This window comes from Perna viridis, chromosome 2 (assembly GCF_037379345.1).
Source record: "Perna viridis isolate PV_CMFRI_1.1 ecotype Kerala chromosome 2, ASM3737934v1, whole genome shotgun sequence".
Lineage (NCBI taxonomy): Eukaryota > Metazoa > Mollusca > Bivalvia > Mytilida > Mytilidae > Perna > Perna viridis.
Window position 1 is genome coordinate 43,975,244 of NC_142446.1, and position 27,070 is coordinate 44,002,313.

Here is a 27,070-nt window from a genome sequence, read left to right on the forward strand (position 1 = left end):
TCTAGAGGTCAGTTCTACAGTTTATTTAAAAATGAATTTGGTTTTGAAAAGTATTTATTGAAGTTAAATAAAAATCGTAGAATCTACATAAGTAAGTTACGTTGCTCAAACGTCAAGTTTCCAATTGAAACTGGACGTTGGACCAACACTCACGCCCAGAAAGATTTTGTTCATTGTGTAATCTTGGTGCTATTGGTAATGAATTTCACTACTTGTTTCAATGTAAAAATGAACACATACAGCGGTTTAGAATAAAATTCATCCTGTCGTACTATTATACATATCCAAGGGGAGACAAACTTAAAGGATTGTTCTCTCTTTGTAATAAAACAGTATTGAATAATTTGGCTATCTTTGTGCAAAAGCTTAGCAAATTATTATAGAATATTATAAGAAATAAATGTATACTTACAAATCGTATAAATCATGATTAACTTAAAATCCATATTGTATTAACCCACTTGTACATGTACGTTTGTATTGAATGTATATATTCAGTGTTGATGTGTTCTGCTTAGCACGTGATTGGTGTTATTGACGATTGTTAAAAGTTAAGAATATTGTCGCTTACATCGTATCAGTGTATATATTTGTTCATTGTTTTTTCTGTCATATGCTTCTTATGTAATAGCATGTACCACTTTGTCTTTGTTTGCCATTTTGTATATGTATTATGTTTGATTAGCCTCTTGTTGCAGTGTATTCTGCCTGAGTGTATCAATAAAATCTTAAAATCTTGAAATCTTGACAATATGATATGTTTTAACTAAATGAAACAGAAGCTGACGTATCTTTTGTAGTTACACACTATATCACCTAAATGGTTTGATTTAAAAAAATCTTCACCGCATCCCTCACAACCTTTTTATACAGTTTATCAAAATAGAAAAAAATGATATTAGACACAACATCTAATCCTCAAGAAGAAATAGATTGTTAATCTTTAATTGCCTGCAAAATTGAGGAAAATCGTAGAAATTCTAATAAAATGTGTTCACGTCCGTGTTTAATACAAAGGGCGAAGTGCTGCCTTATGCATTTATCAAATTCAATGACACACGACATGAACCAATTTCAAGCTTAAGCTGAATGAAAATGGGACAGTCTTACGTATGCACAGGGAGGTTAGCATTAAAATAAGAGCTGAATAAAGTAATAATATAGATATCAGTAAAGAAAAAAAAACGCTACACGACGTTTTAAGGAACGCTTTATAACATGCTACAAATTTTCAACTGTGTCACAAAACTCAATTTTGTGAGACAAAATTCAATTTCATGTCAAAAACATCTATTTTGTGAGACTAAAGTCAATTTGTGCCACAAAATTCAATTTCGTGAAACAAAATTCAATTTTGTAACGGCATAGCGAAAATGATGAAAATGATTTGCTGGTCGCAGCTTGATACGACCCAGATGTGAACAGCTGGGGCAAGTTTGGCTGATACAGCTCCTTTTCCCCTAAAATGATCAATGTCACTGTCATTTTCACACTTAGGCAAGTCAATATGTCATAATTAATATAAATATTCTAAGAATACAAAGTACGTTGGTGTAAACATTGTTAGAAAGTGATTTATTGCCACAAGATTCAAGTAAATTTTTGAATCATTAAAAAGTGTCAATGTGGCACTTCCGTATTAAAAGAATATTCACTGTGTAGGAAAAAAATACACAATTGCCACCTTTTTAGTTACTTAAGATTTTTACTGATAAAACAAATAGTGAGTACTACTTAAACATATATATATAACAATCTACGGGGCACCGAATGGGCCTCTTGTGGTTTTATACTCAAAATTCAATTTTGTACAGACAAAAGTGAATTTTGTTAAAAAAAAGGAATTCAGATTAACAAACTTTATAACATGCTACAAATTTTCAACTGTGTCAAAAAACTCAATTTTGTGAGACAAAATTCAATTTCATGTCAAAAACATCTATTTTGTGAGACTTAAGTCAATTTGTGCCACAAAATTCAATTTCATGAAACAAAATTCAATTTTGTTTTTCCCAAAATCAATTTTGTGTCACAAAAGTCAATTTTGTATGCAAATTAGTTTGCAAAATCCTTTGGATATGCAGATGAATTCTCTCATCACGATTTTGTAAGAAGGTTTCTCATTGGATATAGTAACCGCGGGTCTCGCAGACACAGGTTACCGATTACTTCGAGCAACGCAGGACGGTATTGCCGTTTTAAGTGAAATTTAAAAAAAAATCTTTTCAGTTGCATTCTACAATAAAACTGTTTTGAAATGACTTAAATTGCTGTTATACGTTTTCTTTGAGATTTGCGTGATAAAACAGGTTTTAAAATACGTGATTTTTCTACTTTCGATTTATTGGGATTTTCCCTAGTGAATCACCTGATCATTTCCTGACATCTTTCAACTCAACCATAAAATGATTTTGCCCGACTTGTTAATCGCAACCAAATTTGTTAAAATTTGACAAGATAATTTGTATTAATGTATTTGTCCCAAATTTTACTGGAAAAAGAAATGAATCGTCAGATTAGCCAAGAAAGTCATATTAGAAATATGTTGAGCGGTGAAATTTGTTAATCTGTCAAAGTCGACGAAAGATTATTTTGTTCCACTATCCCCCACGATTTTTTGCCAGATACAGATAGATTCCTTATTTCATTCCGATTCTATTGATGTATGACACAAGACATTCGGCTGAGTGGAACAGATTGGGCGAGATGAAAAACCGACATAGTACGTGTCTAACTTTCGTTTCCCTTTTGTTTACAAACGCTCAAATGATCTATCATTAGATTCAAGACTAAGTGACACGGTGCGTTGTACGATTACGAAATCCGATATTTCTTTCACTTGTGTATGGCCAGCCAAAGTGGACAAAAATCAATATTTTATATTATTAGAAAATGAATTTCTAATATTACAAAATCATTTTTTTAATATTAGAAAAGATTTTTTAATATTAGAAATTCAATTTGTAATATTAAAAATTCATTTTCTAATATTACAAATTCCTGATTTAGTAATATTATAAAATATCACACATTTTGTAATATTACAAATTGAATTTGTAATATTAAAAAATGAATTTGTAATATTAGAAAATCAGTCACATTTTCTAATATCACAAAAGGATTTTCTAATATTAAAAAATCGTAACTGAATACGACAAATCCATTTTCTAATATTAGATAATCAATTTCTTATATTAAAAAATCGTTTTTAATGTGAGAAACTCAATTGAATTTTTAATATTAAAAAGTGTTTTGTATATTAGAAATCTAATTTGTAATACTAGAAATTCAATTTGTAAATATTAGAAAATGAATTTGTAATATTAAAAAATCATTTTTTAATATTAGAACATGCTCATTTTTTTGTCCACTTTGGCTTGCCATACTTATTTATTTTGTCGTGACGGAATTCAATTTAGTGTTCACAAAATTGATTTTGATTACAAAAAGATCAAGTCCTATTCGGCGCACCGTACAATCATCATAAAACTTAGATGAAATAAATGAAATTCTATCTAAAATCCTTTAAAAATAAAAATAAAAAGTTTTAAAGCACACATTGAAATTTCAAAACAAGAGACTTCATGGAGCCTGAATAGATAACATAAACCAATAACATCAACTCCTGAAAGTCAAAAAACTTCGGTTTTGATCAAAATTTAAACAAAAAATACCATTTTCTCTATCAATGAGTGAAAATCGAAATTTTTTTTAGAAAAGGGGAATGATGGCAAGAAACTTTATTGTAAATTGGTATCCACTGAGTAAATGCTCAAAAACCAAGTGTATGCAAACGACGACATATTATATTGTTTATTCACCTGTCTGCTGAATCCTTACATATTTTTAAAGAGTAATCATTCTAGCGGAAATCAAAAGAATGTAATCCTGGTACAAAGAACATAAATTAAGCATAATAAAGACCAACTCAGACTCCAATAAAAACTGGGAACATGAACCCGGTACACCGGTAGGGTAAGCGTCTGCTTTTAAAATGTGCAATCCACCATTATTTGAAAACTTGCAAAGCTGATCCTTATAAAATTTGAATGAGGTGTTGCATAAAGTGTTATTCTGTCCGCAATGTGCAGCTAAGATAGATTGTCTAAGAACTGGATAGAGATTATATTGGCGATTTCTCTTCATGAGTCGCCTCTTTCGCAGTTAATGCATTCATTAAATTTTCACACCTAATGCAGGGTAATTGATCTGGTTCTAGGCTGAACATATATACCGTAGATGATGTGTAATGATACCAGTGGCGGGTCCAGGGGGAGGGTGCAGAGGGTTGACATCCCTCTTTTTAATGGAAAATTTGAAATTTTCATGCGATTAAATAGACAACAAAATGACAAATAATGTCCTAGCACCCCCTTTTTTCTGGGATAATCATGCTTAAAGTAGTGTTGACGTGGCTTTTAACAGTATTTCCAGTGTATTTTGGTGCAAAAAGTTCCAGAGTTGTCTGTATATGTATATTCCCCGAGCCTAGCTTACACATATCGCTTCAGTTGTGTTGAATTGAAGTTATACAACATACGTCTCAAGCACGTATGTACCATACGAATCCGATATCAGTAAAATGTATCACTACAAAAACAGAAAAAGAAATGAAATTTATCAATAAATAAAAGACTAACTGAACTCACAATATAATACAAAAAACAAAATAAAAAAAAGACATCTCAAATTCAAAATAACTTTATTTCACTTACATTAAAACAAAGCACTTTAGTATGCAATGTAAGTACTGATAAAGACCACATCTGCATCTAGGCCAATAAGATTCAAGTCATTATCTGTCTGTAAAAAAATCTTCTTTGATACCTCTGATAACATTTCTGTCTTAGTATTAAAAGTTTGAAAAGAAATTCAAATTTACAGTTTGAAAAAAAAACAAAGAATGGTGAAAAATCATTACATTGACAGAAACAATAAACAAGTACAAAAATGTACTATCTTTAAAAATAAAAATAGCCGACTACATTTCATTCAGGAAATAACACATGGCATATAATTTAAATTTTCGATACAGTTTTTTTCGAACGCAACTGAGTTATCGGTATTTGGCCAATCGAGAAACGGAACTGCGATCAGGTGACGCGTTTCCATGGAAGAGCGTCTTTAAGGTCAAAGGGTAAAAAGCGAAACTATACCGACTGCGTCGGAAAAATAACTGAAAGCAAACACAAGACTAACATAAATAAACAAGCAACTAGGGACCAGGCATTGCCCTTGAATTTTGATACTTGCTATCTTGCTATGTTTGAGAAAAAAATATCAGTCTTTCAGAATATGTCTACGAAGGGAATTTCTAAATTATCCGTTCAATTGCGATTACTTAATTTAAATAGTGCTTTTTGTGCAATCATACTTACTTTGTCATAAAATCTTTCTGTATCGCTATCCTCGTTTTTCACTGTACTTGATCCGTGAAATATGGAGCTAATTCTTGAATTTTCTGAAGTATTGAAAAAAAGTTATAACATTGATCAGAACATTGTCTTGATTACATGTATAAAACGGTTGGAATTTGACATACAGAGAAAATGAAATTTAAATTAAGGATGATTCAAATCCGTTTGGGTTTTATTACAAAGAAAATATGTATCACAAACAAAAAAACAAAAAAAAACATTTGTTTTGCGAACCCATTTATCTACATATATCACAAGTTTCCAGTCTACATGCGATTACGCAGTTTCGAATATTTTACTTCTCAAAAAGAGGATCTCAACTTCACTATTACCTAGCCATTTGTGAACACGGTCGTTTCTATCCTCATCAGGTTTCTTCGCAGAACCAAATATATTGTCAGACGAACTAGAGTGTCCATAGACAAAAGGTTGTTGCTTGGACTGGAAAGTTGTTTGTAAAGATTCTATTCCAGAACTAGGAGATTGGACGAATACACCAGTAGGGGATGATATTGGAGAGGAAGAAAATGTGGGAGAACTTTTCTGAAATGAATTATTCGGTACTCGCGGCGAAGGAGAATTTCTCATTGGAGACGGTCGTCGAAAATAGAAAGTTGGAGATTCAGGAGAAGGTATAGAGGAAAATTGAGATGGAGAGGACGGAGAACAAAGTGGGGAATTTAGAAAAGGCGAAAACTTTACATTATTAAACGGTAATGGTCGTCGAAAATAATCTACTCGCGACAGTGGGGAAAGAACTGGAGATGAAGATAATGATGGTTTAGAAGATGGACGTCCACTGTCGGCTCTAGTGATTGGTTGCTCTACGCCAATATCTGTTGATTCTGTAAAAAGACAGATAAAGCAATTATTTAGCTTCATTCATAGTCTAATCGCAATTACTCGTCGGAAACTTAAAGGATGTGGAGAGAGGATGATACTTTTTTTTCTAAAATAAGCTTATTATACTCTTACAATTCATCAAAACTAGGGGAGAGATTTGGCTCCACATCATTTTTATTCATGATTTTTAAAAAAAAATATTGTAAGCATCATTCAATAGTCTAGTATCCACCTCTATGGAACGCCGTAACTGTCTTATCTGGTCAATCATATTTATACGCGCTGCTGTTTTCTTTATATTCAGCACTTTCTTATTTATATGCGTTGTATTATCTTTATATGCGGCGATTTTACCTTTATATTCGTTGGGTTTACCTTTATATGCGGTGGTTTTATCTTTATATGCAGCGGATTTATCTTTATAGGCGGTGGTTTCATCTTTGTATGCGGTGGTTATATTTATATATGCGGTGTTTTTTTTCTACATCAGCACTGTTTATTCGTCTTTATATGCTGTTCAATCTTCATTATATGCTATAACAAGCTTTGATTATCTCACTGCAAGGCTTAAATGTTCGGAACTTTGAAATATGATAAATTTTGCACAGCACATTGTGAAAACAAATGAGGCTTCTTTCGATTTCTGAAAGTATTGTGTATAGAAAAATGAGAATGTACAATTTAAGCAAGCATCACTATGATGACATTGAAGATGATGCAATAGACCAGGCCTAGGTAATCAAACAAATCATGCATGGTGGAATTCTCGCATAGTGGAGAAGAGATGATAGGTCAGCTTTTGCGGCTGAAAAACACAAAGGCTTGTTTTCCGTTAATTTTGCGAAAACCGTTACATAATTATATTGATGCTAACGTTTTACAATTACCTGCGCAGATGTTAAGTGTCAGTCCCTGTAAGAATCATGCATTAGGTGAAACATGGTATAAAAAACCATCATTTTGATAGTGTAATTTGACTATTTGCACCATCAGAATCAAGGAAAACACACATCATATTCCATATTATGCTGGACAATTGAGTTACAATTTCATTGAAATGCACTGAAAATGAACATTTCAAGGCAGATAACTCTGTCAAAAACGTGGAAAATTTCTGCACAAAGTCAGTGATGCAGAGATCAAATGATGGTCATTTCAATTAGAGAAAGTATCCTTGAGTGATATTACATTCTCAGATCGGTGGGGTTTAGACATGCATGTTTCTGATTTTTCCCATTTTGCTCGATTCTTACAAACACTTACACTTAATTAACTTTCTTTTATCAATCATTTATCTCCAATCTTCTATTCACTACGTTAAGGACAGACCATTTAACTTGGAAAGGGGAGGGGACTTGTTTTTTAAACAATTTTTCTTTTAAATCTTATTATTTGGCGGTTTTTAATTGTAGCCCCATTTGAGGTGATATACCCATATACCGAATATCAGCACGGTCATGTTGTAGTTTTAAGCATATATTTATAGAAAACATATTTTCAGGTTTCAAGATTCAAAGTTAGGGACAGCCTACGTATGCTAGGTGAATACGGAATACATACACGAAGAAGTCGACGACGAGTTTATAACGTGGGTGATGTCAATCTTTTGTGGCATACAGGCAAAAATCACAAGCCAATACAATGGCGGTTTGTCATTATAGGGGGCATCGATTAAGAAAAAAAGATCATAATTAAAGCAAAGCAGTCCCTCATAAACATCTCTCCATAATCTTTATATGCGCTGATTGTATGTGCTTGTTCCTATTATTATGCATTTTTGTCCATTTGCCTTCGCATTTTTCCATATACTCTGCTACTTCAAGATTTTCCATTCCTTTGCCCGATCTAACTCTCAAAGGAAGGCTCTTGCACACCTTTCTCTGTGCGTTTAAATACAGTATCTGATGTGTTGTTATCTGTACAACGAAGGAAGGTAATGAATCGACTAAATCCATCGATGCCATCGTATTAGCTTGTGATTTGTGCCTATATGCCACACATGATTGACACCACCCACATTATAATGAGTTGTCAAAGACATTGACATCTTCTTGCTTGTATTCCGTCTTCGTCTAGCCTATACATGTAAGCTGTCCCTAAGTTGGGAATCTTGGAACCTGAAAAAAAATATTTTTATGTGCTTTAAAAGTTTTCAAGTAATTCTTTTAGAATCTCAAGAAATCCACCATTTTTACTTGGGTTTCGACTTTTATAAGGCAAACATTTCAGCCGTAATTTCATCATTTCCGATCTATATCCTGTACGCATAACTGTTCCATTTGAGAAATAGATAGAAATCCAATAATGTTGGGTGTTATTTTTTCCTTTAAAACGACTCTTCAAGATTCTCCAAGCCTCCATTTTTTCACAATTTGCTGTGCAAAATTGATCATGTTTCAAAGTTACGAACACTTAAGCCTTGGAATGAGCTAAGCATATAAAGACGTATTAACAGCATGTAAAGAAGAGTGCTGATGTAGAAAAATACACCGCATATAAAGATGAAACCACCGATTATAAAGATTAATCCACTGCATATAAAGATAAAGATACTGCATACAAAGGTAAACCTGCCGAACATAAAGGTAAACCTGCCGAATATAAAGGTAAAACCACCGCATATAAAGACAATACAACCCCATATAACTAAGAGAGTACCGAATATAAAGAAAACAGCACCGCGTATAAATGTAATTGACCAGATTGGACAGTTATGGCGTTCTATACACCTCGAGCTCGTTTCTAATAAATTTCAATATAGAAAAAAAATGTGATTTATCCATTAGAAATGTTTCCTTTGTTTACAGTGGTCAATACTGATTCAATAGTACGCCTATGATGTAGTGGACAACATGACGGGTAGGCGAAAGGAAAGTGGCAACCAACAGACCTATGTCCCTATCCACAGATACTGCACGTGTGTACAGGATATCATATAAAGTGCCCCATTGGGAAGGATTCTACCAGAGATTTTTTTTGTATTTTTGCATTTGATTGCCCCATGCAACCACCATACTTGTAGACATTTTGTAGTTCAGATACGGTATATGTTTACAGCTAATTTTTAGTTGGCTACTACTATGAATTTCCCTCCAAAATTTGAACATCCTTTTCACATTACAACCAGTAGAAAATTACCCTATAATACACAATGTTCTATGGAAACAAACATTGCTGGGTCATTTAAAGGTTCTATTTGGCATTTGGCTACTTGAAGTTGGATCACCTTTAGAATAATTTACAGACAAAACTATACTTAAAACGTATAGAGGTTTTTATTATAGAGAACGGGTCTACCAAAAATGTCGAAACCAGGTATTGTTTCGGGTTTTTAGATTTTTTTTTACACTACACATAATATATTTTATGACAATATAATCTGAGCAATAAATAGTATTATTTAAATACTACTAGGGGAATATTTTTATAAATATATTCATTTTTTAGAGGAAATGGTACAGGCGTTAAAACCGTGCAGCCGACGATAGGATTACGAATTGAGAAATATGCTATACTTCTTCCAACAATGACCAGTTACAAATGAATGATCAACAAATTTCGTTTATACAGTTTTCTTTACCTTCCAACAATGACTGTTGTGCTAAATGTCCCCTGGCCATACTTGATATATTGAAAAGTGGTTTACTTTCTTCATTTGAAGAAACTTTCTGACCCAACTCTTCAGTAGAGGGAGATTCAAGATTCTTCATTATTTTATTTATTTGGATAGATTCTTGTTCTTCGTCGCTGCTTTGGGTTGGTGATGTATTTTCTGGAAAACAATAAATACCAATAAATATAAAAATAGGAGTTGTGGAATGACTGTCAATGAGACAGCCATTCACCAAAAGCTAAGCAATAAATTATTAAACCCCTACAGGTCACCACAAGGTAAAACCCATACCATACCTGTAAAAGGCCAAAAAATAAATGAATTGAAACTATCCATTAAAGACGAAAATCGACCTAATCTATAGGAAAAAAAACTAAATTGAATAACAATGAACATAAACACGACTACTACTGAACTACGGGTTCCAGGCTTGGACAGGCTCAAGTTATGTGGCGGGATTAAATTTATCGCTCAACCCTCCCCAAACCTGAGAGAGTAGTGGGAAAATGTAACAATAAAACGAACTCTAAATACATGTTGAATAGGGATGTAATTCTTGAGATCGATACAGAATACAAATCCTTTCTATTTTGATAGCCCCATCCCCCCATTTATTTACATGCACTTTTTAACCTCCATTTTGATTTGGATCAAATCCTGAAATAGGTGGGTGCACAATGAGTACATGTGAAAGTTTCATATAATTTCATTCAGGTATATAAGAGTAAAGGATAGGAGATAGGTTCCCCATGTCCCCATATTAACAAATGTTATGTGAACCCCTAATTTGATTCAGATGAAATTTAAGAATGGGTACATTTAATAAAGTTTCTGTGAAAATTTCTTTCGATTCTGTTCAATGGTATAGAAAGAGTAACAGATAAGAGACCCCCCCTCCTCCTCCATTTCCCCTTATTTACAAAGTCCATGTTTAGCTGTATGAAATTCCAAAATTGATTCGGATAAAAACATGTAATAAGATTCCGTGTACATTTCATTCAATTCTATTCAGTGGTGTGGGAGGAGTAACACATAAGAGAAGTAACGGTGTAACAGAAGAAAGGCAAAGGGATGGGCGGACTGGCGGGCGAATGGACAGACCTGTCACTATATAACCCACTTAGCAAGTGGGATATAAATATACTCAGCTATGCTTCGGTTCATTAATTTTTTTTTTTTTTTGGGGGGGGGAGGAGATCTCCGGCCCATATACTAGTATTGCCTTGTGATCCCCATCATCATGAACTATTTTAAATTACATTGAATCACAGATGTAATGAACAACTCGGTATTCATAGAATTTGACTGCTCGAGCATCCAAAAGTCCAAATCTGTCATTACACACTGGATTTTTACTGCACAACTTAAATACACATTTTGTAATTTTCGATTTAGCAAATTGTGAAATATGAATTCGGTGTCAAAATCAACGGTACAGGTGAATGTAAGGTGATAAAGGATGGTTAATATAGCCCAAATATTCTCAATTCTGCAATAATTAAGCTTATCAATGTGCTGAACCTCATGTAAAGTTCCATTAAATTCAAATGAACGGTTTAGGAGGAGTTGCGCTTGCAAGGTACATGAATATTTATTCCTACACACTCTAAAATTTTGTTTAAATTATTTAAAAATACCAAGAATTTGACCATGGAACCCTTTTAACTAACAGTATAAGTAATGTTAAAAAGATACTTACCATTTTCGCAACTTTTTCTTTTGGCCGCTGAAGTGTTACATTTATCTAGTAGCGTTTCTTTCCCTGGTGATTTGGTATAATTTTCTCCATCTGAATCTAATTGTGAAGAAAGACAGACTACGATGACGTCATTAGATCACAATCACTTGATACAGCTTTAAAATTTGATTGCGATTTCATTAGACATTCGATGCATAATAAGAATTTGACCAGAACCAACATGGCAAATTTTTGGCCCCTAATTCCTAAATTGTTTCAGCCACAGCCTCCACAATCAATCCCAACCTTCCTTTTTGAGTATGGCACTTTGAATTACATTCCTTTTACTCAATTTATCATCAAGAAATCAGAAAAAATGCTTACTTCTTTTGAAGTCCTTAATTTCCTTATTTCCACACAGTCAAGTTATTGTCTAGACATCAGGAAAAAGCTCGTTGTTTGTCCTTTTTTGACATTCATTCCTAAACGGACAAAATCTTTATTATATTGCCAGTGGTATGGAATATTGTGGAACCATGTCATAAGCATTCAGATGTTTTTTACTGTATTTCAATAGTTCTTGATTATCCATCTGACACTCATAAAGATTCAATGCAAACTCTAAACATTAAGTAGAAAAAAAGGTTGAAAACTTGTTTGGCCACGTTTTGGTTCCTATTACCAAAACAATTAAGGCCATTACCCCCAAAATCTAAATCAAACTTTTATTTGTTGTTTGTAAACTAGTGGTAAAAGTTTATAAAGATCAACCAGCTAATATTCAAGTATCTTACAAAAAGCAAGTGTATGTGGACCGCAAATCTCAAATAATCAACTCGGTTTGTTCCTTCAATTTTAAATAAACATTTCAAGTCCCGATTCAACAAAGCAACTGCTTCGATTTTTTTTACTGCTATTTATTTTCATTGCTGTTGTTGTTTTTTTTGGTTGTTATTTATTTTTTTTTTTTTTTTGGGGGGGGGGGGAGGTGGAGTGGGGGGTTGTTTATTTATGTTTGTCAGATTTTTGTTTGTTGAAAATGCATATCGATGTCAAGCAAAAATGTCGTTAACATTGTTATGATTATTAAAGTTAGATCTTAAAATGGATAAAAGCGTTCGGAGCGACCTACTTTTTAACTAGTATATTTTTACTTTATCTAATATCCTCTAAATTACTAAGATCATAATAATACCCATATAAGTCTGGACCTGCGTCACTTTCATATGATTTATCTTCGATACTTTGATAAGCAAGCAAAAAAATTACAGTGTAGGTAACCCTAACGTAATGTACTGGTGATAGCATATACACTACTAAGAAAAATAAATTGGCAAGTTCATCAAGCTTAAATTGTAAACAAAAATCATATTTACCGTAATATGAGGCACATAACTGTAAATAATATAATATGAACAAAGTGCGAAGTTTGAATAATTTTGGTTAAATACTTTTTGGGTTACAGATAACACAATAACATGACGGAGGTACGGATAGAGCGGTTACTATAGGCTAAAAACCACTAATTCCACTTTCCATAGGCTTCTATGCTAATTTCACAATATTCAATGGCTTCTCTGGACTTTATCTTAACTTTAACCTGCAGAGGACTATATATCAGCATGATTCTACATATGTCAGCTCACAATCCTCAGAATGGCATGTGGGGTTAGCAGACTTGCAGTGCAGTACTGGTCACCGGAAGTGAAGGGTCTATAAATAGCATGGGAAATCCCAGTGTTTTCACAAGATAGGGGTATATATAAAAATCATTATGGAGATTAGGCTTCACATCACAAGAAGCAAAATGCACCTATAAAATGTACAGAAATGTTTTTCCTTTCAGAAACTGTTTAAATTTTTTAAATAAGATGAGAACTTTTTTCACAGCACTATGAGGAACAGGGGTAATTTTTGCGTAGGACTATTTTTGCGTACGTTCCGAATGCTCATTGGTTGAATTGGTGGTCTGTAACCTATACCTGTATAAGTTAAATATATATATATATATATATATATATATATATATGAGATAAATACTATAATCTGCTTGGTTAAAATAAGTTTGTTATATCTCAATGGATAAAAAAATATATTGACGCGCCCCTATTCAATTAAATTCATAGCTACTTTTTTCATGTTTAGAGATAAAAATATGTTTTAAAGTTAATTTATAAGAATTGGCTATGATAAAAATGTGGTCTATTGAAAAATAACATAAATTTTCCATATGCACATGGATAATTTATGTTATTTTTCAATAGACAAATTTTTTATCATCGCCATTTCTTAAATAATTATTATTTGAAAATATTTTATACATATACTCATGGGAAAACTTCTGGACTTTAATAGTGCTCCACAAAAAATTCTAGTCAAGCATCATTTATTCAAAACAAATTACCAATACCATTTGCTAGCATAGGCAGAAAAAAAATAAGGTAGGTAGGGTAACCTTAAACAGACAAGTTTTGTTCTGGTCGAAGTAAGCGTCTAGTTTAATTGGATTACTAAGGGTACTTATATCTAACTGAGGATTTTGTCAGATAAGAACTTCATACTGGTCATCAAACTGTGATGACGACCTTAAAACTTCTGTCTGTGGTGATGATCAGCATATTATAAAGATCAGAACAAAACTTATAGGGGCTATTTATTTTTTACTATGTATAATGCTGTCCTGTGGCGTGAGGGTTTCCTCGTCATTCAATGAAAACTCATGGGGGCCTTGAGTTGCCATTTTTCATCCTGATAGTAGTGTTGTCTCTTTGACATATTAACCATATCCATTCTCGTACCTTTTAGATCGTATCAGACATCTGCGTGGTCTGCGTAACATTGGTCCTTTGGCTTACTGTTCATTATTGAAGAGATAGTAACAGTAGCAAAAATGCTATACCGACGGTTGCTTTGAATGTATTTTATGACAGTTTTAAAGACTATGACAATGTAGAAGATGATACTGACATTAGGTTGCCTGATGTTTTAACTGAACATGATAATGCTATCAATGAGCCCATTAAGGAAAAAGAAATCGAGATGCAATTAAATCAATTAGGACAAAAAAATATCGTGGTGATGATATGATATGATATTGAATGATTTCAATGCGTATTCTGCTGGGTGGAATTGATATTACTCCTGACTATTGGTCTGAAGGATCATATATCATATCTATGAAAATAAAGGAGATACTGCTAATGAAGACGTTTATAGAGATCTTATTAAGTTGTTATGAAAACTCTTCAGTTGTATTATGAACAACAGAAATAGGATTAAGAACAGGCAAGTTTTATAAATGAATATACTACGATTAATCATATTTTCAATTTATTGACTTGTATTTGTTTAGAGAAAATAAAATTCTGTTGTGCTTTTGTAGATTTACCCTAAAGCATTTGAATCCGTCGTGGCAAAATCAAGCTTTTACGAAAAGGATTTTAATTGTCATAGTTTAGGTTTTTACAAATATGTCAAATCAATAAAGAGGAAACAAGAATAAGGAAAAACCGCAAAAAGCCGTGCAGTGATCAATTTCGCCAAAGAGAGGACAATACCTGAAAAGATGCACAGCATCGATCTTCGACATAGAAGAAAACCGAGAACTTAGAGTGATCTTGATAGGTATTGCCTGAGATAATAGATATACCACTTAGATCAGATATGGAGCTGTTGTTTAATCGGGCAAAGGCCATCATAGAAATAGAGTTGACAGTGCCGTGGGAAGAACACTACAATAAGGAAGGAAGAGCCTGAACTATACAGACTTGATGACAGATTGCAAGGAGAAGGATATAAACCATTGCTACTTCTTGTAGTGGCTTCCCAGCACATTTAGTTTTTCAGACTGTAGGAATGGTGTCATCATTGAAGAGAGCACTTGTACGACAACTGGCAGCGACAACAGAGAAGGGATCGTGCTGGAGGCAGAGCAGACGATAGGAGCCGAACTGGAAACAGAAACAAACACCCGAGGAAAGTTGGCAACAACATGAAGGCGTTGGAACAGGACAGAGGGTTTGGCGGATTCAAGTCGGACATAGACAGGACGCCAAGACATTACAGCGGTATAGCATATTCTGAACATTCTGAAGCGTTATATGTTCAATCTATGAAAATAAAAATGATCTAGCTAATGTAAAAACATTTATAGAGATCTTACTGGTCTCAGTATTTATACTAAGTGGTTATTCTGCGATAGATTATATTTTCAATTTATGAACTTGTATTTTTTAGAAAGAGAAAACTGCAATTTGTGTTTGTAGAAAATCGTAAAGCATTTGATTCCGTCATAGCAAAATCTAATCTGGAAACCTGGGTCATTATCCTAGGCGGCCTTACAGTTGCCTTGCGTATATATTTGAAGTATTTAATGGAAGATATCAGATCCAGGGTACCAGGATAAGCAAAATCAAGCTTTTATGAAAAGGCTTTTAATTGTCATACAAAGCTTGAAAAAAAAATGTCAAACCTAGAAGGAGAGCAAGAAAGATTTCGTCAAGAAAGGAACAATACTAGATAACACGAAAAATGTGCCTATTTTGTCATACGGTACAAAATGTATGGATAAGGATATGGAAATATTCTAGAACTCCATCATTTTTATAGCATGTTAAAGAGTTAAAATGAGTACTCCAGATAGAGTAGACAGTGGTAATGAATATCTTTAAAGTGAGTTAGAACGGTAAATAAAATGTTTTCTGGTTTGGTTCACAATCGCATTTACAGTATACGAAAGTATGTTTGTCATGATGCTATTTTTAAGCTCCTGAATGAGGGTGCAAATCGGATATTGATATTTTTAGTATAGTGAATACAACCATTTACGTTATCTTCGGTGTTCAATAATGTAAAGATGTACCTAACAATTATCGAGTTAGTGGAGTGGTAGATCCAAAGAAAACACACTTCTTACGAAACTCCATCAGAAGTTTAGAGTCAGACATCTCAGAATTTAATCGTGTTTTATATATAAAATTTTCATAGCTTTCTCCTCACAAAAAGCGCCTCTTTTAAACAAACTTCTCGAGCTACCACTTGTGAAATATACATGCCGGTAAATATCACGCTAACCAATCCCAATACCACAGATTTTTATTGCATATTATCAATACACATGATATATAAATATTACCATCACTTATAACAATGTAATGCGCTTGCCCCTCTCTGCTTCCTCTCTTATTGAAAAGTGTGCATTGTTCGTCTTCGGATCCTAAAATGTACATAACATTTGGAGATGAACTGTGTTACCACAGACACCGATTATTTAATTTCAAATAGTCGATGCAAAATCATTACAGCATTACTTTAATGTGCAATGTGGTTTTCCCATTTGCATTTTATTTTCGGTGGGATGTATGACGATGTATGAAATAAAAAGGAAAGATCCGAAGTTTTCTTCACCTTAAGAACCCCTTGTTCAATATGCTTCAAACTTCATATTTTTTTGTAGTGAAAGTTTAATGGTCTATACTTGTTGGAGTATATTTGAATTTTAATTTCAGAGTAATAAGACTTTAAATATTTGCATAAAACGACAACAATAAGACAATAATCTTTTGAAGACAAATTTTCCCAATATTTTATGGTTTATGAAAATTTGCATCGAAGAAAATAAGCATGACAGAAAAAAAAGTTAAAATAAAAAAAATTACTGGAAATAAACTGTAAACCAAAGTCCCATTTACTGGGCCGTAACGGCCGATATGTTCATTTCAAGATTGGGTAAGAATAATTTTTTTTTCATAAAGTATTCAAGATATTATTTTGGTTATGTTATGTTCTTTGCTGTGTGTTTCCTTTTTTTTCTTGTCTTTGTTTCTGGATTGCGTGTTTTTATTCTTTCCGCTCGAGTCTTGGTTTCCTTTATTACTTTATTGAACAAAGTAAACCATGATAAATAGATGACAATTCTTCCTAGTTTACCATTTGAAGCGGAAAGCATATATAGGTACAAAACGTATGATTAATGAGAGTTTCAATGTGAAAATATCAATGAGATGACCGTAAAGAAGAATTAAAGGAGTGACCGTTACCTCCGTAATGCACAGAAACAGTGTTTTATCATATTAAGCATAAAATTGCAAAAGATTTCACTCTAGTTGACATACTTATTAAATTAATTCCAAATGGCTTTTAGTTATAACTGGCAATTCATGCACGAAATACTGAAAAAAAAATGGGATTCGCAGATCAATCTTGGGAGACTAGGTTGTGTTATATTAGCACTTGTAATGGTCTAAAAAATGGTAATGTTTGGGCGACCACGAACATATTGGTGATTTTGGTCGTCATTTTCATGGGATGATACGGCTTTTTGGTACTTCAGTAAATGGAGGCAATTTAAACAGGAAATGTGTGAATACAAACCAATTTATCATTTAAAAGGGGCGTAATGATTTGGTGAAATTAGGTATTAAGAATTGCAAAGTAGGGGCGAAATTTTTAGAGAATAGGGAAAAATCACAATGTAGGCAATCCTCAATATTGACCTTCTGTGTCATCCGCGCATACAAGTCAATTTGTTATCAATCCGTCGTGTGTTAAAAAAAAAAACAAACGTCTCTTTGTCATATACATTTTATAATAGATCATTTGTTTCGTCAGACTGGTAGCGATCTTCTTCCGTATTTGTTAATGGGTTAAACTTACAATCGAAAGCAGATCCTAGGTTTAAGATTATAGAGGGCCTATCGATTGCACAAGTGAACACCCATCTCCGTTCTATGTTGATCCTTGTCTGGGACTCTCTTTATTGTAGAAATATTTCTTTATTTTTTAATTGGTTTGGTTTATATCAAAAGCATAAAACAAACAGCATAGACTTGACCTTAAACAAAGAGATCCGATATTTATACCGACTTTCTTTGAAGAGCAAGAAAAAACAAGCTTCAGATCAGGGGTGTTGATATCATCACTACAGAAGCTTCACGGTAGTCATTACAATTAGATTGATCGATATTAAGTTTCTATCTCATATGCGAGACTAAATATATCTTTACTCTGATTTTAAGTCTGACCGTCTTATCAATAAGCCTCTGAACTTAACACTTACCTACATATCAAAAATACTTCGTATCAAATATCCGTATGTCAACAAGCCGGTTACGGCCTTTCCGATCATTTCAGATATTTTTACCTTGTAATTTATCATCAATCATGTATTTTGCACCTATGCTTTCCCCTTTAAATACCAAACTAGGAAGAATTACCAAAAATTTATTGCATTATTTTTTTTTCTCCAATATCTTGAAAGAACAAATTTATAAAAGAAATATATTGCGATCACACATTATTAGCGTCAAGGATGATAATAGTATGTAGTTAATCAGAAAGCTGTCATAGGTCAACATTAACACCCCGTGGTGTTGGACTATAGTCGAACCGCACATCAGTCGTGATAGAATCGGAATAATTACATGTAAATTTCGTAGTAGAAGTGACTGCTCTCTCTATCAAATATCCAGCCCGACTAGTATATAAACGTGAAAAGGGTGATCCCAGATCAGGGGGTGCCCCGCTTCAATTTTTTTCTAAATAAAATCGAATACATGTATATTACTAATTCCAGCTCTACAATCACTTGAAAAATAATGAATCTAATTTTTAAACACATGTATCACTATCAAATACTTCTTAATATTAAACCAAAACAAGGACTTGTAAATCCAAAGTCATTATTTCTAGAATCGCTTGGACCGAAAGGGAAACTACTGCGACCTTTGACACACCGGGTTTGCTCGGCATTTATCTTGTGGTTTACAATGACATTAGGAAGCGCAGGAAAATTTGTGGTCCTAATGTTATCGCAAATAGCACAATAAGTGCAGGGCAAACCCAGTTAGTCTAGCAATGTCAAAGGTCGTAGTAGTTTCACTTTCAGATAACCTTTTTCGTGTATTCTAGTCGGAGTGCATATTTGATAGTGGGAGCAAGTCCTTGTGAAAAGATCATAGAAACAAATAGGTCAAAGACGTGAAAAAAATCAATGATCCCTGTTTTCGTCGCCCCACCCTATATCCTTTCCTCTGACGAGGAAAAAAAATGCATTTGCACAAGATTATCTATAAGATCCCAAAATAGTTTGTGGTTTCCGTATGTGGCATCGCAACTCAACCTCAGAGGTCAATTGGCGTCTATCTGTTAAAAAAGAGCGTTTCACCCAAAACGAGATCACCAGAGTGTATAAGTTTCGCTGACTTTTGAATTAACTACCATAGTACAACATGGACTTCCTCATCAGCAATGGGGTCCGCCAGCACCCAGATATTTGCTTTTGATATCTCTAACAGAACTCTTCAATTCGAGTCCGTTGGTCAAAAGATTACTCTGAATAAATGAATAAATCGCTGTTGCGACGAATCAACGAATCGCCAACAAAATGCAGACCCTGAGCGGCTAAGCATGAGTTTTCGATCATATAGGGAAAGGCAACCAGATCCTTGTCCGGTTTAATCCACCACTGGGACTCAAAAAATGGAAATGTCATGAAATGCTTTACCAATATCATGCATGTAACAATTCCTTTCGCTACTCCCCGACGACGGAATCAACTGGTTTTCCCTTCAACACCTCGTACGGCAATAAAGACACCAACGATGATATTCACCGTAAATGCGCCTATGTAACAACCATACATAAACATAAAACCATCCGCGGTTATAATTGCAAAATTGGTAATACAGTAGTCCAAACAGTACAGAAGATATGAACAATTAAGGCTCTAAGGCAACGATAGCACATAAAGAATAGCGGATACTACGTCTGGTATACCTTTACAAGTGCAAAATATTGCAAAGGCGGGTGGGGAGGGGGAGGGGTGGCAAAGAAAAGGTTGCCCGTTCGCCATTCGCTTAGCCAATTCAAACAAAAAGGTGTTGCTCACTGCCCAATAGATGGAACAAAGGATCACACAGTTTCTTTTTAAATATGGCGGAGGGTGTATCATCCTGGATTTGAATGCCGTTCAAATGAAAGAGTACACGCACAAGGTGGGAAGTTTCCTTTTAAGAGGTTTTTGAAAACAACTTCAAATTCCGTCCTTTCACTTAAAACGCGGCGTTGCATTTCAACAATGAAATCCATGGGAAAAAGTTCGTTCCTCAATTCGCCGACACAAAAGTCTCTACTTGCAGTTGAGCAGACAGAGTCATTAAGGGTTTGGCATAATCTTAGGTCCAGCAGCTCTTTCAAAAATATCATCTCGTTGGTATGCTCCTCTATTTAATAGTTAATCGATGAAAGACATAAGTGCAACGAACGATCTAGACTATGTCAAGTCACTTGACAAAGTCGTGGCCGTCCATTTCCATTAGGTGTTTGATCGGTTTATGCGTTACTTGCGCAACCGGTACGCTTAACACCTCTCAATTGTACCAAAGGTTTTGAACTCAGATGACTTGAGTCCAAAGCCTTGTTTCTACTACTTTATTAACAAGTGATGTCATAGTCGAAAAAGTCAGTCATACTCCCATTCCGTGAGTATCGCATCATGGAGGCGGTCACTTTATATCTTCGACAAATACCAAATTTCTTCAGCCGCTCCAACTCTGTGTTCATTCAGTCGCATAACCAAGTTTAAATGTTCTCACCTTTCCTATTTAGGAACAATAGTTTACTTTCCTGATATTTCTCTATATGTACTCCAGTGTCTTCAATCGTATAACTCCGGCTGGCTGGTATTTTAATTTTATTTCTTGACTTTCGACATCTTTTCCTTTAGAACTGTCCTTATCACTCTTCCCTCTTACGTTTGAGTTTGAGTATTGAACCTTTATATATTCCCTAATATCAGTTCACCCTAACACGTGCGTTAATGAGCGTGTTCGATTTCCATATTTCAAAACTAATAATTAGCACAAATTTACCTAAATATGGGTTGTCCCAGAACGATAGTCCATAACAACGGTAACAAGCCAACAAGGAATTATTATCTTTTATTAGAGGTTCGCAATGAAATATGTTTTAAAACTTCATCGGTAAATCTACAAGAAAAAAGAAAATAATACACCTTAGCAAGTGACCAATGTTCGGAACACTTACAGAGTCTAACCAATGTGCTCCTTAAAGAAGAAGGAATGGGGATACATCCGCAACTTGAAAAATCACTTCTTGGGGAACCTTTATAAAAATTAATTAAGTGGTGGTAACACCCTACTCATTACATATAATAGCAAAGTTATACGAAATAGGAAGTTAATATCATGCAACAAAGAAAATCGCTTAAAACGTAGGCAAAATCCGTCTATATAAACATCATACCAACTTTCAAATCCATCCATGGGGAGCCGAGATAATCGCAATGAAATTTTGACAAACGCAATGATGAATGGGCAACTTGTTCCAAAATACCACCCACTAGTTGAGTATGGGTATAAATATCTTTGACTTTAATCAACATTTCGGTTGGCGTACCTCAGAGCCAATTAGAGTGGTAAAACGCTCCCTGACCCACGTGCAGACTTCGATAAGAAAAAAGCGTCAGCATAGCAGCGCCAGCTTCTAGAAGAATATACTCAGCAACAAATATCCCTGATGCTTGGTTCCGCTACTAACAACAGTTGGTTTCACTAGCATTCAACACGAACCGTGCGAGACTCGAAAGTTTAGTCAAATTAGTTAAAACCTCCAATCATCAATGGCTTTATTCCAACATTCCAACATAGAAGTTATGGTATAGTTCAAACAACCCCAAAACCCATAGCCGTTTAGCGATGTACGTAGAAGTACACTGTTCCGCATACGGTATGCGACCGGTAACAGGTTAATCGGATTACATTCCTATGGTGTATAGTTATGAAAGTTACGCTTCGTCTATGAAAAACCCAGCATATATCACACTATCCTGGCATATTTTTCATCCCCAAATCCATGCTCGAATTCTACAAAATTAATGTCTCTTAGGAGTAAATAGTAACACAGTACTATTTGAAACAGCATTGTATACGATATTTGCGAGTATTGTTGCTTTTTTTGAAAAAGCTTAAGAAAATTGTGTCACCACCTAACAGTAAAAACAATAATGTTCATAAATCTAAAAATTCGATTTTCATTCAATCAATTTTACTCAAGTTATTAAGAATTGCATGTTTCCTTTCTGGATGTTTCATCGGCGTGTAAAAGAGATGACCGTAGCACATTTTCAATGAAACACGTCCAAATGTGCGACCAGCCAACGCTTTTACAATTTATACTCTACAAAATGTTATCTTGTCTTCCCTTTAGATTAACATTGGTGATTTCTCTGGCCATCTATAATCTTCGGTTTTCGTCATAGGAAGTTTGTACAGGAGGCATTTTGTAGTTTTCCAAATCTCACTGCTATATTATAGGATGTGTTTAAAATTAGAGTTGAACAGTCTGATTTTAGCATTTCAAGCCCTCAAAATGGATGTCATCAATCTGAAAGCTGTTTTTGCTCTACTGTTTCGGGCATTGATATCTTGTTCATAGCAACCTTGACTGTCTACAACACCGCCAGAATATACGAAGGAGACGACGTCTTCAAGAGTAGTTGGTGTATTTTTTTTTACTTGAAGACTGGCAAAACTTGTTTGTATTTGTCTTGAGAGTGCTTTGTTCATTCTTGTGCTAATGATAAGGCCATTCTCAGAAGCTCTTTATTCTACTACATATGATATGATAAGCATTCATCTATTGTAGGTTGGAGGGTGTTGTCGTCAGGAAAATCAAAATACCCTTGTTGTTGTGTTAGTGTCCGTTGAATGTCGTTTTTTTTCTGTTGGTTGTAGATTGCCTCATAATCCAGTCGACTGTAAGGAGGAGCAGGAAAGGTGCCAACAAGCTACCTAGCGTCCCCCTTGTCGTGATGTCAAAGAAGTCTGTCAGATGACTCAAGCATTACTAAAAGTATTTGACCATGCATTCCCGTGTATATGTTTTAAATGGTCGTAAAAAGCCTTTTCTTGAATTCTATAATGTCACATAAGTTGTCATTGCACATGTATATTTATACTACCAAATGTTTGTTTGAAGCCTATGAACATTGTATATAATGATGACTTAATCCAAGTGATTGCGCAATGATAATATGTAAGGTGGCTATCTGGTCTGCACATGATCTATTTTTGCGAAATCCTGTCTGGTTGTCCAGTCGACATTCCTCTTCAAATGTTTCAAAATTATCCTGTTAATACCTTACCAGGTTGTGTGACAGACGCATTAGTTCCCCTGTTGTTATCGCATATGGCTAAGATCACCTTTCTTATACAGTTTTGCAAGTTGCCTTCTCCTTCTCTCTTCACCCCAACTTTTGCCAATTAAATCGTATGATATTTGTGTTGACATTTTCAGATCTGTTTTAAGTGATTCTGTAGATTTATTCTTTGAACCTGGTGAGTTGTTATTTTTAAGGTGCTAATATGACAGCCTTGCTGGTTTCTGTCTTTATTGGCCGAATAATTTGTAACAGGTCTCTAGCAGGTTGTATATCTGCACGCTGTGTTAGTCCAACACTTCTTTGAAACGCTCAATCCATCTCTTTATTAGTACTTCCGTTGTTTTCCGAGAGCTCCCATATTTATCCTAGTCTACTTTCATTTTGAACTCATTTTTTCAGCAATGTGCTGTTTTCATACAGGGCTTTGATGTTTGTAGATATTCCAGCTAGCAGTATTTTTCAGTTTCTTGTCTACTTCAGAATAGTGTTTTTGTGCTTTTTGTTTTGCTGCTTCTGTCTTGTTATTATTCAGGTTTTCCGTCAGATTTTTTCTTTTACCTATGTCAATGGATATCTGAGTAAAATCCATTCTTGGTGTTTTCTGTTTTACTCCAAACTCACGTTTTACGTAATGGTGTTGATAAATACATGTTTCGTCTCCTTTCAGTTGACATTCGGTCATGCATGATTCATGTTTCTTAGAATGGTAAATTGATTTCAAACTTTAAATTTTGAATTCTCCCTGTTTTTCAGTTTATAACACCGTGTTGTTATGTCATTTTTACCCCACTGTCATGTTGGTTTTTTTTTTAAGTTTCAGGTTGGCAACAAGTAAATAGTGATCTTATGCTGTGTCTGCGCCCTTTTTGGTTCTAGCATCTTGGAGGTTTCTCCTACACTTCATGAATATACATACATGGTCTATTTGGTTTTCTGTTCACATGTCAGTGGAACCGATGTAGCTAGATGACAACGCTTGTGTGAAAATGTGGTTTCTTAAAATAACTAGATTATGTGTGGTAAACAAACTTGCAAGCAGATCTCCGTTTGCATACGTAGAACCTAGACCTTTGGTTCCTGGTATTATGTTCCTACTTTCGCATTTCTGTATCCAATGACGACGGTGATGTCTCTTGTTACTTCAAGTAACTAATAGAAGTCTTTTTTTTTCGTCATCTGAATCGTCAGATGGAGCACAACAGTGAATGATGTTGAGTGATATGCGCTAGTGGCTTGTCTTGACTTTTGATGTTCTTATTTTTGGGTTCACTGGTACCGTTGCAATTAGTGTCTGCTGTGCTTGCCTAGATACCATAATAGCTAACACTTCAGAATTAATGGCCTGCTCACTTGCTACGGCTATAGAATAGTCTCTCCCGATATGAACAGTATCTATCCTGCTGCGTATTTCCACCTTGCTTCAGCTTTCGACTTTCACCATTCAACTCTACTTCCTAACTATTATGTTTTATTTTTTCTATTTTTTGTTTTTTTTTGTTTTGTTCTTGTGTTTTTTATTTATTTATTTATTTTTTATTTTTATTTATTTATTTTTTTTTTTGGGGGGGGGGGTAATTTCCTCTTTGTCCCTGAAAGGGTGATTGGCATATCAGGAGTTTCAAGAACTTTATTTATGAAGAATTCTGGACACAGTCTTCTCAATACGGGCCATACACTCCTCTCATACGCCCTTCATCGTTGTGGCATCTTATTTTTTCATTGGAACCAGAGTTTTCCTTCTCTTAAACGGGCTGTACTCCAAGGCAAACGAATCCCATCTATTCGAAGCACCTGTTTTACGGCTCTAGGAGTTAGCCTTCCCCTTTCGTTGACAAGGAAGGCCAGGAGCTTGACTTAAGTTGAAAGTGGTTGTATTTTGGGTTTACTTATTTAGTGTCGATAGTTTATCTCTAGTCCGTACCACGATTAAGCATCACAACCTTTTCCAAATTGGAAGCGACGAAACATGGATAGTGTCCCAACTTTTTTAGGACTACTGCGATGCAGGGTTGAAGTGAAATAAATCTTTGTAGGCAACTGCATTAAATACGGAATAACAAAAACGGTAGAAAACAAATAATATTTACCATCACTTATAAGGATAATGTTTGGTTCCTTTCTTGTAATCTTCTTCTTCTTCTTAGGAAGCCGTTTTGATTTGAGAGACAAATCTGGCTCTAAAAAAGACATGAGTGAGGATTGAGGAAAGATCGAGATGTAAATTGGGAAAAACGGCATTATCAAAATACAAATTTAATGTTTTATCAGCAACGCAGTATATATACATGCACGTATATTTAACATTTTTAAAAGTTCCGTTATGAAATTTAGCCATTTCAAAATAATTTGTGGCATTTATGTGAAACATTGATTCTGACAACGGAAGAAACAAACGCACCTAAAAAATTCGTTAGATTACTTCGACATCAACGCAAATCGTACACTAGATAATATTCATTAAGTTCTTACCGCTAACTTCTGAAAGTGTTAAGCTATTAACGGGACTTCTCCCTGCTGAAGATAATTGGGCACTCGTTAATTTTGTATCAGTTCGAAGGTCACCATTTGTAATTGCCCTGTTAATTACTTTCATGTGTTTGTTCAGCGCAATTCTCAAGATTTTCATGCTTGATGTCAACACTGCTGTTACGTTATGAAGAGTGACTACAGATTTCCTCAAACTGATTTTATCGGTGTGATGTGGTGCATTCTTCTCATCCAGGAACTCCAATGTTTCTTCAAGCTTTTGACGATAGGCATCACTTGCTTTCAAATAAGCTTTCCGGATTGCAGGTAAATGAATCTCGAGATTTAATTTTCGTTTGTGTAAGGTCTCTGAGTCTGTTGAGGCCGAGACAAAGCTCTCTGCAAAATGACTCTCTTCGTCGGACGCCATTAACTTCTAAACTGTGTTTAAAAATAAACCTGGATTTTACTTTTTTTCTATAAATAGCAAACGATATTGTAACGTTAATTTAACCTGTATCTTGCATTTTGCATCAGGTCTCAATATCGTATTAATTTTCCCATAGACTTCTATAGTGAAATGCATATTTTTAGGATTTTAAAAAAAAATATGCAAATTGATTCAATAAAACTTTCACATATGTAGCATTTCTAAGGACATGTGAAAAAATAATTTCCCGCAAAGAAAATAGGGTGAGTCCACGAAGATCGGACAGAAAAGTAGTCTTGAACTATAAATGGCCATTTTCCCTACTTTCACTTTCGTTTTGCACTCACCAAACCAACCTTTTCAGTGGAACATTTTTATGATATTATGTTAGATTTTCTTTTAACAAAGTTCTTCATTTTACATTGTAATGTTTGCTCTATTT

At 34.3% G+C, this 27,070-nt stretch overlaps 1 protein-coding gene across 3 annotated transcripts; it reads right to left on the reverse strand.

Annotated features, from left to right (window-relative positions):
* Positions 1-1,548: 1,548 nt before the first annotated feature.
* On the reverse strand, positions 1,549-26,644 carry LOC148625252 (uncharacterized). Of its 3 annotated transcripts, none has more exons than XM_088568666.1 (8): positions 26,202-26,644; positions 25,820-25,909; positions 16,686-16,766; positions 11,573-11,668; positions 9,841-10,032; positions 5,750-6,262; positions 5,379-5,461; positions 1,549-4,590 (listed from the first exon to the last, which is right to left on the reverse strand). In XM_088568666.1, the coding sequence occupies exons 1-8, from the start codon at positions 26,626-26,628 to the stop codon at positions 4,588-4,590; spliced, it is 1,485 nt and encodes a 494-aa protein (XP_088424792.1). In that variant the 5' UTR covers positions 26,629-26,644; the 3' UTR covers positions 1,549-4,587. The 3 variants fall into 3 exon arrangements, with proteins under 3 accessions (XP_088424792.1, XP_088424791.1, XP_088424793.1); XM_088568665.1 differs by lacking the exon at positions 1,549-4,590 and adding an exon at positions 4,686-4,803; XM_088568667.1 differs by lacking the exons at positions 1,549-4,590; positions 16,686-16,766 and adding an exon at positions 4,686-4,803.
* Positions 26,645-27,070: the final 426 nt, after the last annotated feature.

Bases quoted from the DNA above. Each gene is read 5' to 3' on its own strand.
- LOC148625252 (XM_088568665.1), bottom strand. From the start codon at position 26,628: ATGGCGTCCGACGAAGAGAGTCATTTTGCAGAGAGCTTTGTCTCGGCC. The intron at 16,767-25,819 runs GTAAATATTATT...TGTACATTTTAG, and splicing joins CATTATCCTTATAAGTGATG to GATCCGAAGACGAACAATGC. The intron at 10,033-11,572 runs GTAAGTATCTTT...ATTGTTTTCCAG, and splicing joins AAGAAAAAGTTGCGAAAATG to AAAATACATCACCAACCCAA.